The sequence below is a fragment of the Lissotriton vulgaris genome, chromosome 2_1, assembly GCF_964263255.1.
Source record: "Lissotriton vulgaris chromosome 2_1, aLisVul1.2, whole genome shotgun sequence".
NCBI lineage: Eukaryota > Metazoa > Chordata > Amphibia > Caudata > Salamandridae > Lissotriton > Lissotriton vulgaris.
The window spans coordinates 84,894,783-84,908,323 of NC_141687.1; the positions used below are offsets into that span (position 1 = coordinate 84,894,783).

General features: G+C 44.2%; 1 protein-coding gene across 1 annotated transcript in view; it reads left to right on the plus strand.

Annotated features, from left to right (window-relative positions):
• Positions 1-8,269, plus strand: part of MAP3K2 (mitogen-activated protein kinase kinase kinase 2) — a 409,487-nt gene extending 401,218 nt beyond the window's left edge. Inside the window, exon 17 of the mRNA XM_086954496.1 lies at positions 7,035-8,269. Coding sequence (XP_086810622.1) covers positions 7,035-7,260 — 226 coding nt within the window. The 3' untranslated portion in view covers positions 7,261-8,269. The remainder of the gene's footprint in view (positions 1-7,034) is intronic.
• Positions 8,270-13,541: the final 5,272 nt, after the last annotated feature.

Sequence of the window (13,541 nt, forward strand, 5' to 3'; positions counted from 1 at the left end):
CTTTAGCAGGCCTGTTTGTCACATTGTAGTAGCGGCGGTAACCGACGGAGGGGGCAGCATCGCGGGGGGACTGTCCCCTTCCCTGCGACCCTGTCTGTGGTGCAGCGGGTGTCCAATCTTCCCGCCTTGGGGACAGCGAGAGTGCAATTGCTGCTAATGACCACAGCCGATGCTCGTTGAGTCCTGGGAGCAGCGTGGGAGAATCTGCTGGGGCAGCTCCACTAATTACTGGGAGCTGTACACCTCAACTGATGATCATCAGGGCATCCACTACGCGCACGTACACAGGGGCAGTGATTTTTGTGGCTTCCAATAATAATAATAATATAATAATCTACATTTGTAAAGTGCACAGTCACCCGTAAGGGTCTCTAGGCGCTGGGGGCCGTCGGGAAGATTAAGCAAGCTATTGCCCAGAGTCACATGGTGCTGGGCTAATCTGCCGCCGTAACCGGGGATTGTGGAGAAGTGTGGCTCACTGGTTAGAGCAGGCAGACCCTGAAGCAGAGGTCAGACCCGGGACCAGGGTTCAATTCCCGACGCGGCAGGGTCTTGAGCTCAAATGTCCACGGACTCGATAATTCTCGCTTCGGTGCCTGACCTAATCATGGGTTCACACTCTGCAACTCTGGGCATTAAGCTTGCTTAATCTCCACAACGGCCCCCCGCGGCGGGATGCCTGGCTTTCACCTTGGGGATGCCCTGTAGGGGCTATCTCACAGGGAAAAGCCAGGACGGGTTCCCAAGGCAAGCGCTTAGAGACCCTGGGTGATAAGCGCTATATAAATCCAATATACAATACAATACAATACAACCGTGATCCCCAGATTCCGGAGTCAGTCGCCCTGGCCGCAGCGCCACACCTCTCCCCTTCCCTCCAAGGGACTCTCTGCTCTAAAAGACCCCGCGCCTGACCCTAAGAAGGCGCCCCATACTCGAGTCCGCAGCAGAATGAAAGAGGGCAATAAAGGCTTGGGGGCTCTCTGTACCAACTGGCTTTGCGCCCCTCCCCCCATGCAATGCTGCGGCCCTGAAAGTGTGGAGACCGCGAACAGTGAAGGCGTGCCGTCTGGGAGATGCCGCTGGTGCTAGGGCGCACAACTGAGAGGCTGACTGCTGGGACCCACGAGCAACTAGCGGATGGCGTGTGCATTGGAAGGCTCAAAGAGACATGCAGTCGGGTGCAAAAAAACGGTAGGCTAAGGTGCTGCGAGACTGTGGGGATTGCACCTGGAAGCTGCCGACTGGAAGAGGAGTTCTTGATGGGACACTGGCATCATTGTAAGAGCACGGAGGTGGGGTGATGAGCAGTCTGCAAGGCGCGCTGTACTGCGTGACTGGCGCCTTTCCCCTATGCAATATTGATGCCCTGGTATTGTGCTGACCGTGAGTGGTGTATGAGTGCAGACTGGAGCTCAACTGCTGGACTTGGGGCATACAAATTGAGGGGCCACCTGCATACTTTTTCTATGATGCCCAGTGGAGCTACCTCGCCAGCTATGGGGGAGATTGACTTTGGGCTCCCTCCTTTGACTATCACCTACCCAGCCGGACTTCGGGCTAACGCGCCCGCGTTTCTCCTGACCTTACCTTCCCCTTCCCCCAACCCTCCCCCCTCTCCGCTCCTACTCTTTCCAGCTTCTGTCCTCTGCCCTCACATGCCCTTGCCCTTTGTCCCCACCCTGTTTTTCTGTGAACCTCTTCCCTCGCCACTTGAGACTGATCTATTTTGTCTGATGCCCGATTGAGCTACCTGGTTTAGCTATAGGGGAGATGGGCCGTGGATTCCCTCTTTGGTCGTCACCTACCCAGTCGGTCTTTAGACCGACTTCCTTTGGTCTCGACGGTTGTCTCTTCCCTTATCCTCACACTCTCTCCTCCCCTACCCCCCACTACATTCTCTCTCCTTTCTCTCCTCCCCTAATATATTGCTGACTGTTTGATTTAATGTGTACTTGTTGTTCTTGTTCTGGTATTGTTGAACCAAATTGTTGCACTTCCTTTCGTCTCTCCTGTTGTCTCCTCCCGCATCCTCCCTCTATTTATGTCTCTCCTTCCCTCCTCTCTCAATGTATAGAGACCGAACTATTTTGTCTGATGCCCGATGGAGCTACCTGGTTTAGCTATAGGGGAGATGGGCAGCGGATTCCCTCCTTGGTCGTCACCTACCCAGTCGGTCTTTAGACAAACTTCCTTTCGTCTCTACGGTTGTCTCTTCCCTTATCCTCACTTTCCCTCCTCCCCTACGCCCCACTACTTTCCCTCTCCTCCCCTAATTGTATTGCTGATTGTTTGATATAATGTTTACTTGTTGATCTTTTTCTGGTATATTGTTGAACCACATTGTTGCACTTCCTTTCGTCTCTCCTGTCTTCTCCTACCGCATCCTCCCTCTATTTATGTCTCTCCCTCCCTTCTCTCTCAATGTATTGAGACTGAACTATTTTGTCTTATGCCCGATGGAGCTACTTGGTTTAGCTATAAATGTAAATGTAGTGTATTTTGTAAAGCGCACAGCTGCCCCAACGGGGCGTCCCGGCGCTGTATAACGCTGTGGAACCATTCCTGTCTCTCCCTGTGAGATGTCCCTCCTGGGCACCCCCAAGGTGAATACAATCCAAAAGAATTCCCAGTACCCAGGACTCTAGTTAGTAATTATCTAGCGAGCATGAGACCCTCGTCCGCCTAAATTCTCAGATCGTAGAATTACGGAGAACACCTGATATTATTTCTATATTTAGGTGTTCATTGTCTCTAATGCCCTACTGTCCCCCAAGGTGAAGCCAGGCATCCCAGTGTTGTAGGGGCCGTTGTGGAGATTAAGCAAGCTATTGCCCAGAGTTGCAGCTAGGGACCCGTGATTAGAGTAGGCGGCGAGAATTATCGAGTCTGCGGACATTGAGCCCAAGACCCTGCCGCGTCGGGACTCGAACCCTGGTCCCGGGCCTGATCTCTGCTTCAGAGTCTGCTGCTCTAATCAGTAAGCCACACTTCTCCACAATAAGGGAGATGGGCCGTGGATTCCCTCCTTGGTCGTCACCTACCCAGTCGGTCTTTAGGCAGACTTATTTTCGTCTCTCCTTATTGTCTCTTCCCTAGCTCCTATCCTCTCTCCCCTGAAGCTCTCCCCTTGCCTGCTACTCTGCCTACCCCCTGTCCTTTGTGCCCTTTGACTAAGCACTCCTTCTCCCCTTGTTGGGGAAAGATCCAATATTTATACTCTGGAGTCTCAGCGAACCCGCTGAGTGAGTCCACTGCGCCAAGGGAGCCACTCACACTTGAGGTATGGTATGGCACTCCTTGCCAAAGCACTCCCTCTCCCCTTTTTGGGGAAGGATCCAGTATGTAGGCCTTGGAGTCTCAGAGACCGCTCTGAGGGAGACCACTGCGTAAAGGGAGCCTCTCGCATTAGAGATAGGGAAGGGATACCTCTTCCCCTGGGATCACAGCTTACTGGACTTTGGAAGTTGCCTTGACTCGTCTACCGGTTTGTGTCCCCGTCACCCTTCCCCTCCTCCCCCCATGCTGTGTCTCTCACCCTCCCCTCCTCTTTCCCGCCTTCATTATCTGTTTTCTTCCCCTGCTTCAACCCCCCCTCCCCTAAATCTCTCACCTAGCCTGCTTTTCCCCTTACGTATTTGTGCTCATTGTTTATCTCGACCTTACAAGTAACTATGTTGCCATGCTCTAATAACTGTGTAACCTTTGTAACGATGTAACCTGTAACTATGATCTGATGCTCATGTAAAGCGCTCTGATACCTCCAGGTCTAGCCAGCGCTATATAAAACTCTTTAAAATAAAATAAAATAAAAAATAAAAATAAGAGTATTTGGCCCAAAATGAGGCATCTGAATGTCCGATTCAGTAAGAGGTTTTCAAGAGAGGGCGGATTTTGAAGAGTAAGGATAAATGTAAGAAGGCCTTATTTGCTACACCAATTATTTTAGGGGAGAAAGATGTTTGCATCAAAGATTATCTTCAGTTCTTGTATTTTGTGAATGATGAAGGGGTAAGCCCACTGCTGGATGTCCACTGAACTGGCAGAGCGGTAGTATCTTGTCTTCCTAAGATTCGAATTTTAGTTTTATCTCTATTTAGGCAAAGGATTCATATAATAGCAATACAGAGAGCCTTACTCCTTAGGGGACAGTATGATGGTGATATTTCATAGTTTGGGGTTTTCCCAAGCAAATTCAGCATCCAAAGGCTGTATTTGCATTTGATTTAATGCAGTCCTAATATGGAAAAATGTCAGCCGCTCATTTTCTGAAAATACATTGATGTTGCCTCCAAATATAATTAATTAAAATATAATCATATTAATTTTAGTAATTGCTTTCAATATGCTGTATGTGCCAGGATTTCATGTTAGTGGCATGTTATTTATGTTCAGTCCACAGCTTGCTCTGCCTGCAAAAACACAAATGTTGCCATCAAATAACAGATTGTCAATTTTAGTAAGTTCACTAATGTTTTCGCCAAATTCCAGCATTTCATTTAAGTAGAATTTATTGAATTTTGCAAACATCCGATCACTATTTTCAGTTGTCCTGCAGAGTCCAATATGCAAAGATGACAGCAACATATTCCCAAGGATACCTATATATATCTATAGATAACCTTATATGCCCATTACCTAGGACACTTTACCAGTCCAGCACAAGCAGCAGGGCTGGCTATTTTCATATGCAGACCATGTACAGCAAAGTCAACAGAATTGAGAAAAGCATACCTCGTAGAACTTTTTCAGCCATGACTGCATCATTGTAAGTATCCCTCACAAACAACACTTTCAGTAAAGACAGAAAAACTACTCAAGTCCCTCGCCTAGCTTGTACATCACCAGCAAGCCATAACAATACAAGAGTCCCTTCTCCTCAGAACAGAAACAGAAGGCCAGCTGGTGCAGTCGTGCTGGAACCCAGGTATGTGATGGGTTTTTTGAACCCCTAGTATCAATGTTTCTTATTGTTTAACCAGGGCTTAGGGTCCCATTTTCTTGTTTTCATCAGGGACCATATTACCTTATAATGATGCCATCTTAGACCCTTTTTGTCTGCTTCGGTTCAGTCAAAATCTGCCCAAGAGGCTTCCTGCCGGTTGTTCACTGTCACCCCCAGCTCCAAACTATTCAGCATATCTTTCCTCTCATCCTTTGCTTCAGTGTTTGATACTTAAGGCTCTTTAATGCTAAAAAATCTGTGTCATTTAGTTTTCCAACAGAGTTACAACGAAGTGAGATGGTGGGAGAGGGATTATTCTTATGGGAAAACCTGGCTGTTTCATGCAACACGACGTGCCTATTGGCAAGATACTTCCATATTATTTGGAAGATAGCACAGATGGTGGGTCCCACTTTCCCTACACCATGAGTGAGTGTACTTTGCCAAACTGGTTTGTGATGGATTTTGTGTCAATTCTTTGATCCAGTCTCGAATTCATAGACCTGGTGGCCAGGTCTGTGGGTTCTTCTGTGATTGTTCGTAGGCACGCTTGAATGCACTATACTGATCTTGAATAAATCAAGGCGAGCTTGATTGCTACTCCCTTTGATGGCTCATGCCTTTTTGACAAAATTGCTTACTTGACCTTAAAATGGATTTAAACAAATGCGCACAACTGCCTGATCTTGGGTTCTTCATTTCGGTAGTACCAGAGATTTAAAGTCTGTGTGAGAATGCAGCCATATAAACAGCACTGGTCTTCTCAACATGCTCAACTGTAGTCCCTGCTTTCCCAGTGTTACGATTGGGGGCCGGAGGGAGAGACATGTGCTGCTGGCTGAACATGCCAAGACCAGCAGCAGCCTTCTCTTTCCATCTTCTCCATCCTAGCCTCTCTGCCCTCCCCTTGATTTAGAACCAAATAGGAGTGCCTACGTCCTTTTGGAAGTCGGTCATTTCCAGCCTGAGGTGCTGGCTGTGCGGAGGCCTTTTGATTTCGTACAGGGATTCGGTCAGGGGCGGCTCCTCCGTTAAAGCACGTCTCATTGACTGTATAACGTCATCTTCCGGAAGCGGTTTAGTCTGTACTTCGCAGTGCGCTACCATCACATTTATACTGCCATTGTGTCCGCCTCTGGGCCATCTGGGAGATTTTCCTCCTGTGTGAAACTGTGGTTCTAATTTTGTTCTTTTTTTCAGCTTCCTCATGTTTGTGATCTCAATAGCAACGAGCCACACTGCACAAGAGCTGCCACACTGACCAGTAACACTTATTCCTATGTTTGTGTCTCGTAAGTACTTTCCTGGTAGATCCCGCCAGTTGGGCTGGGATTGGTTCTTCATACGGACATTGGGACTTGAGTGTTTCATCATAGCTATACGTCTTTACTCCTTTGGTTACGAATGTTGCATTGACTGCACGGTACCCTGCTGTTGAGTCTGCACATGACCGAGTGAGTTTTATTTGGTGTGTCGAAGAGGAGACCGTTCTTCTTCAGGTATGGTTGCCATTTGTGGCGCAATTGGTCTTTGGAACGCAAGGTGTAGTTGAGGGATTTATTTTCCTCTTGATCAGGCATGTTCTCTTTCTACAGCTGACTAGCATGTTCTATTTTTCACCGTTATGAAAGGTAAGTAACTTGCTCTTCATCAGCTGAACTGATTGTGGTGTTCTTGGCTTTGTTAATTACTCTTTAAAACACCAATGTAGGTTCTGCATATGGTGTATTTGTATTTATTGAGAAAGATGATTTAGCCCTCGTAACAGAAGTGACCTTCGTGATTACAAAATCATTATTATGCACAGCCTACTTGCTAATTCGAAGAAAACCTAAAGATTTGATTCTGTGTTGAAGTGTAGTATATGATATGATATAATGAATACAATTTGAAACCCATATCTATAAATATGTAAATACTTGTCTGCTTACTTGTTGTAGCCTTGTAACACGTTTGATTTTGATTTTAAAAAAGAATCTGCAGAAACTAATTTTCCAATAACAATCCAGCTTTGCTAGTTTTAATTGGTGATCTTGCTTCGTAGATAATGGTCACCAGGCTCTAATATAGAATCATTCTGTGTTTACAGGAGCGTGGGATGTACAGTGGTAGAAATGCTGACTGAGAAGCCTCCCTGGGCGGAGTTTGAAGCCATGGCTGCCATCTTTAAAATTGCCACACAGACCACCAATCCACAGTTGCCACCTCACAGCTCTGAGTTTTGCCGGGATTTTTTAAAGAGGATTTTTGTAGAGGCTAAGTTAAGACCCTCTGCAGAAGAACTTTTACGGCACACCTTTGCGCATTATCACTAGCAGCTTCCCTTCCATTGGTTCATGTGGACGTAATCTCCTGTTTGACTGCACTTTCAAGAAGGAAGCATAGACGAGAGGGAAAAGTGGTATTTCTCTTGAAAATCGAATTTGCCTCGATTGCAATGAATGATTAAGCTTTTTTTTATATATATATATATATATATAGGACGAGAACTTTTTTCCATGGAGATTATAGTTTTTTTTTTTTAAAGATAGTACTGAGGTGGATCACCCAGATAAAGCACTTTAGTACAGGTTCGCTCCTGGATAAAAAAACGGTTCTAAATGAGTCCCAAAAACTGCAGAGGGTTTAACAAGCTGTTGTAATGTTGTTGAGTAAATCAGCTTTGTGACTACATTTAGGGGGGTTGTGTGCCATAATTTGGTCACAGGACTGTTCTTCCCATTACTCAGTAGAACTTCTTTGATCATGTGTAGGTCTTGGAAGCCATCAAAACCAATCATGATTACTTTTATGGGACTAGAGTGGGCATACTTTCTGGGGAAAATCTAAGAGGCAATTTAATTTGTTTGGCTGCTTTCGCTCAGCCGCATTCAGTCGCGGGTGCTGCACGAGTTGTCTGTAATTGTGTATGACTATCATTCCAGCCACTTGCACTGGGAACTTGTACTGGAGAGAGAATTGCTCATGCTGAATTTGAGGTGACTTCGTGCAATTCAGACGGTTAATTTCATTACTCGTTTTATATTGCGGGTTCTGCACTTTCCCTCTTTCTGATTTGAATGAAGAATCAGTCCGGATGTAAAATTAAGGCAGAGACGAAAGATGTCTACTGTGCTACCGAGGTCTATGCCTCTGCCTTGTATCACAAGATAAAATTAACTGGTGCCACTTTTTAATAGTCACCAGGAGAATAAAATTAGGCCATCTTTTGCTAAATTGGCATCTTGTTAAAGTGCTTTGGGATCCTGGTAACCATGGACTTTGGTATGCTCCATTACTCTGAATTATTATTAATCAGACCCAAGTTTCATTTAAAAAAAGAAATGTAACATCTGCCCCAATATTTTGTCACGTGTAGCATGTCTAAAGGTAGTTCATTGTTTTGTATTGAAATCTAAAATGTGGTGTCATTGTGCACAGTGGCAGTGCAGATCAGGCTCAAGTGCTTGCAGAGGGACAATGTTGTGAATCCCGTATATACTCTTACGATACATTTGCTTTAAGATAATGTCCCACTATCGGACCGGTGCAGTCTAATGATAGACCATTAATGCAACAAGCCTTCGTCAAAACCAGTCTAACATTGTAGCTTCCTAGCCAAATAGAATACAGAAAACGCAGCTCCAGAATGTAATTCTCCTTCGTCATGTGTAAGAGAAAGGGAGGGACACTTGCATATAAAAATGGAAGAGTACTATATATATCTGTAGCCCCAAAAGTAAAATAACATATTAGATGCTAAAAAACTGCAGTACATTGAAAGATATTGGTCGCAGTTGACATTTTACTTTGGTCGGGAGTTACTGATGTGATTATGGTGATGGTGGGGCTAGTATCGGGCCACAATAGCTCAGGATTGGTGCTGTGCAAGATCTTGTTTTCGTAACTCACTAAAAACCATCTTATGGTGATGTTAGGGCGCTGGGAAAAAAGAGAGAGAGATAGTTTAGGGGATTGGGCTGGCAGCCATGTAGACAGCAGGAGGATCGTGCTTGCTGGCCAGACCCTTCCTCTGGTTAGACCGAGGTGGAATATACAGACATTGGTGTGGCATTTCTGCTGCAATGTTATTGTTGTGGGTAAAGTGATGGGAGTTCTGTTTACGCAGGGATGTTTTATCGATTCCAGAAGACCAAAAATGAGAGCCCTTTTGTCATCATGGCCTTATGCTTGTCAGTTTAGTAGCTGATCCACTCTTCAATGTTACGTAGGATTGGAGGATCTAAACCAGTTTGTTTATGGTAGTTTCAGCTTTATTGGCAAAAGGCTATGTTCCAGAGTTTTAAGGTCAGAGTGTTTTTGTTTCGTAATTGTTTATTGAAGGTTTGGAGAAAAAAAAAGAAAACACAACAGTGTAAATAGCGTGCAGCGATACACACGCTGAGTTTTGAGTTTTCGATATTATGCAGAATACACAAAATGTATAATTTTGAATCTTCTGTTTGATAGCTGCATATAAGAAGGGATTCGATGAATGAGTGATGGTACATATAGATACAGGTTGGCAGCAGAATACTTCATGAACTAACAAGCAGTTTCTATAGTCCTATTCTTTGGCATTGGTATATTACTCCGTCTGCTGTTGGTATGACATCAGGTCACCTTTGAGTAGCTGGGGGTGACTTTCTAGGTGTTTTTCAGTTTTCCGGCATTTTGCTAAAGTTTAATAAATGCTTTAGCATCTCAAGGTTTTGAAACATATATAAACTCTGAGCTGCTCCATTCTGACCAGTTCATTGCAAGCACCTCCTGTACTAAAACAATAAGAATGTAATCCCAACTTTGTGAGTGATCCAAATGGGTCCTAATTATCCCTTGCACTTCAAGCTATTGACAAAGTGTTGCCGCTTTCATCATGTAAGTGCACACAGCTACCGTTTGGAAAGGTCATGGATACCATCACCTTACCATAACTTAATGTACCGTAGTCCACTTGACAAATTATTTCTAGTATTATCCGTCTTTATTTAGTATCCTGCAACTTGACTGGATGGTATCATAGATTCAAGGTCTTACTTTGTATCAGAGGGCTCAGTCTCATCCAATATTTGGTGTTTTAAAGACATCATCACATCTCCCTTTGAAACTAGAATTGTCCACAGTCTGCACCATGTATGCTGCTGACATCCGTGCTTGGCCCCGACCTGATAGTGATAAATCTTGACCTGCTCCCACCTGCTCTTTGGCATAAGGACACCCCTGTTTTACCTTGGTATTTTCACTGCAGCAAGTGTCACAGAAAGAGAACCCTGGGCTGATTGTACTCCCATGTTCATACTAATTCAGAGAAAGGGCCCTCGTGTTTTTAGGGGGTGAGCGGGATGATGTTCATGATGAGCAACAAGTTGTGGATTTTGCTAGTTAATTTGTACACTTCACTTTCAGGGAGCTCCTATGGTGGTCATTGGGTGGATTTCTTTGTTTCACTGTTGGTGAAGGCCACTAAAAGCAAGGGATATTTCTCCACTTCCTGTTGAGAGGAAGATTCATGGGCCCACAAATATCGAGGAGGCTACCATAAAGTAATGTTCCTTCTGTTAATTATGCCCCGTTGGAACCTGTACTGGCATTATGAAATAGCCCATTACCTGCACCTCTTATAGGTAGGTGGGAAATGTGAGTGTTGCTGTTGCCTCCACCTGATTAGGAAGTTTCACAAACCTCATTCTACTGCCAGCAGTGTTGGCTCCTGTTAGCATATACCATTATGCTTCAAATGCAGCATTATATTTAGCCAGTTAATCCCAGTGTAAGGTAAAAACAGGAATAACAGCAATTTTGGCTGGCATGCCTCTAGGTGGTGGCGGCTGAGAAGGATTCAGCTATGTTTACATTGAGTACGAAGGCCCAACACAGTGGGCTTTATTTCCCATTCTAAGTGTTTGGGGTGTTGCCGTTACGCCAACTATTTATGAGGACATCTGGGTTATTCTAAGATGCACAGAGTACAAGATGTTGAGTATGATTGTGATTAGAATTCCCTAAATCATAAGGACTATCTATGCCTATTAAGTAGTTTAAGCGCTTTGTTTCCCCAGCAGCCTGTTAAGCAGCGTCCCAGACAAATGCTCTTGTAATAGTAAATGTATTCCTGTTACATGAGAAAGGTACTTACGGGCCATGTACAATAAAATGATTAATGAACAATTTTTTTTAACATTTGGGATTGGTGAGGAGTATGGTGGCGAAGTTCCTGATGAAGGGAGAATAATTTAGTTCTGTGCTGCTAATAATTTGTTTGCGGTTGTAGTTCTATAATCTTTAGCATGCCCCACCAGACATGCATGTGCACACACACCCCCAACATATCTACCAGCCTTTTTATAACCGTGTTTCTTCCGTTTGCTTGAGAAAGATTGGTTAAGGTTACATGTGACCTAACATAAACCCAGCCATGTACTATCTGAGCAAACAAGTAGAAGGGGCTCACTCCTGGTGTCCCGATATTGGTGTACTCTGGTTTTGTCTCTAAAATGTGACATTTCTCTCACTGTAACCCATTTGGTGCAGAAACAGATTATTGTGGATGATTTCAGCCAGTATGAAACAGTTTCTGAATAGTATATGTACAAGAATGTAGCGAATGCCATTATCTTCCCTTGAGATTTCCGAGATGTGTGCTGCTTTGTTTCAGTTGCCTTTATTCCTCTGATTTTGAAAAAATACTTGAGATGAATCATTCCTTTCCTAATTTACAATGCCCCTTAGGAGTCCTTTGGTAGCCTGTTCCTTAAGGAGGGATGTGGTAGAGAGTTTGATTCAACATCCAAACCTGTTGAGCCCTAACCTTTATACCTGGCTGGTGAGAGAATGAGGTCCAGATCGGGCTTTTTGGTTTGAAAATCTCCGAAGTGTTCTTTTGGAACCACTGGTCAAGCTGTTTGTTAGTTATTGGAAGACGTTTACCAGTTGACGATGTGTGAACGTGGTTGAACTGTTGTTCTGCTCTGTGGCCTCAAATGTAATATTCTTGATGTCTTTTGTTCTATGGCGCCCTACTTTTGTCACTTGCTAAGGGATATTTAGCTTGAAATGTCATAGTTGAGGGTCTCAGCAGAGCTCCTGTTTTTCATCTCTGCTTTTGTGCAGTTTCATACTGAGTTGGATTAACGCGTTTCCTCGGTGGCAGTTATTCGGTCCTGCTTTGTGATTCTTATGCTAGTGGCAGTTAATCAACCATGGAAATATTTTTTTTTGGATGAGATCACCTTGAGTTATTGAGGTTGCCAGTACTGTATCTAAAATTCTTTCGTGACATTTTACAATTGTAAGGCAGTTTTGTGTACAGATCAACCTATAAATCTTGCCCCTGATGTTCGATAATCATTTGCTTGAGACAAAGCAGACTGACCGGTATGATAAGATAAGATATGTTTGTCACATCGAGAGGTTCTACCCAAGGAAGTGGCCTTTTGAGCTCTCTGCCCTCCTGACTATAGCCATCTGACTATTCTATTCCATGCATAGATCTGCCTCCACACATGCCTGTTTGGAATTATGCTTGTATGATGTGGGCCTTTGCAGTATTGTGTTGAAGTTCAGAAATGCACGTTTCAGTATCATCTGGACAGACAGTTGCCATGATCTACAGGTCTTTTATAAAATCCATGTGTTGAAACCAAGCAAAGCCAAGCTGCAGAACATCATTGGCTGAACCCCTATGAGTCATGTTATGACTGTCCCTGATATCTTTTATGTAATTGGGGCTCCTCCTCTCTTTGACAGGAATCCCCCCACGTGTGACCACACCGTTGTATTTTTGCGTACCTTGCATACTATTTTCTGTATACTTCACTATCAATTCCAGGACTTCAGAGCTTTTTAGTCATGGCTGATTTTACACCAGAATCATGGGTTTAGGTTTTATTGATTGGTCTCTGAAGCGTTTATTGCGAATTAAGACATTTACTGCATTTGTTGCTTGTAGGCGTATATCAGTGGCTTTGTTTGCCCTTGCTGCCACTTATTAGTTTTTCTTTTGACCATGGCAGATGTTTGCCTGGACAGTCCCAACCCATAGGCTGAATATTGCTTGTGGTATTTAGTCTGGTTCTCACATTATACAAATGAGCTGTTCCCTGTGAAAAAGCATGTGCCTTAGCAGGCGAACTCAAGTGGCTTAGGTAGATGTTAGCATCACATGATCATTTTTGTCGTATCAATACACATTAATCCTATTCATACAGGCAAAAAGTGATTATATCAACTGTAAGGTATTGGGTTAGGTTGAATCCAGTGACCCTTGTTCTCTCAGTAGTGCCAACTATCATTCCATTGTGAGATGTCATCTCTGGATCCTCAACTCTTGCATTGCACATCTTCCTGGCACTTACTTGTGCAAAATGACCAAAACCGTGCTAGCTCTGAGTCTGCAAAGTACATCTACCTTAGAATCAGCTCTTCTTTCTTTCATGATTTCCATTCCCTTTTGCAGAGAGGGCGCTCATTAGCAACTCTTAAGTGCTGTTCTATGTCTCTGTTTCCAGTCTGTGGAAGAAAGAGCGACTATTGAGACATTCCTGTTCCAGAGGCTGACTTCTGTACTGTAATACGAGTCAGTTCAGGAGTCTGATGCCTTTGAAATGTGCATTTTACA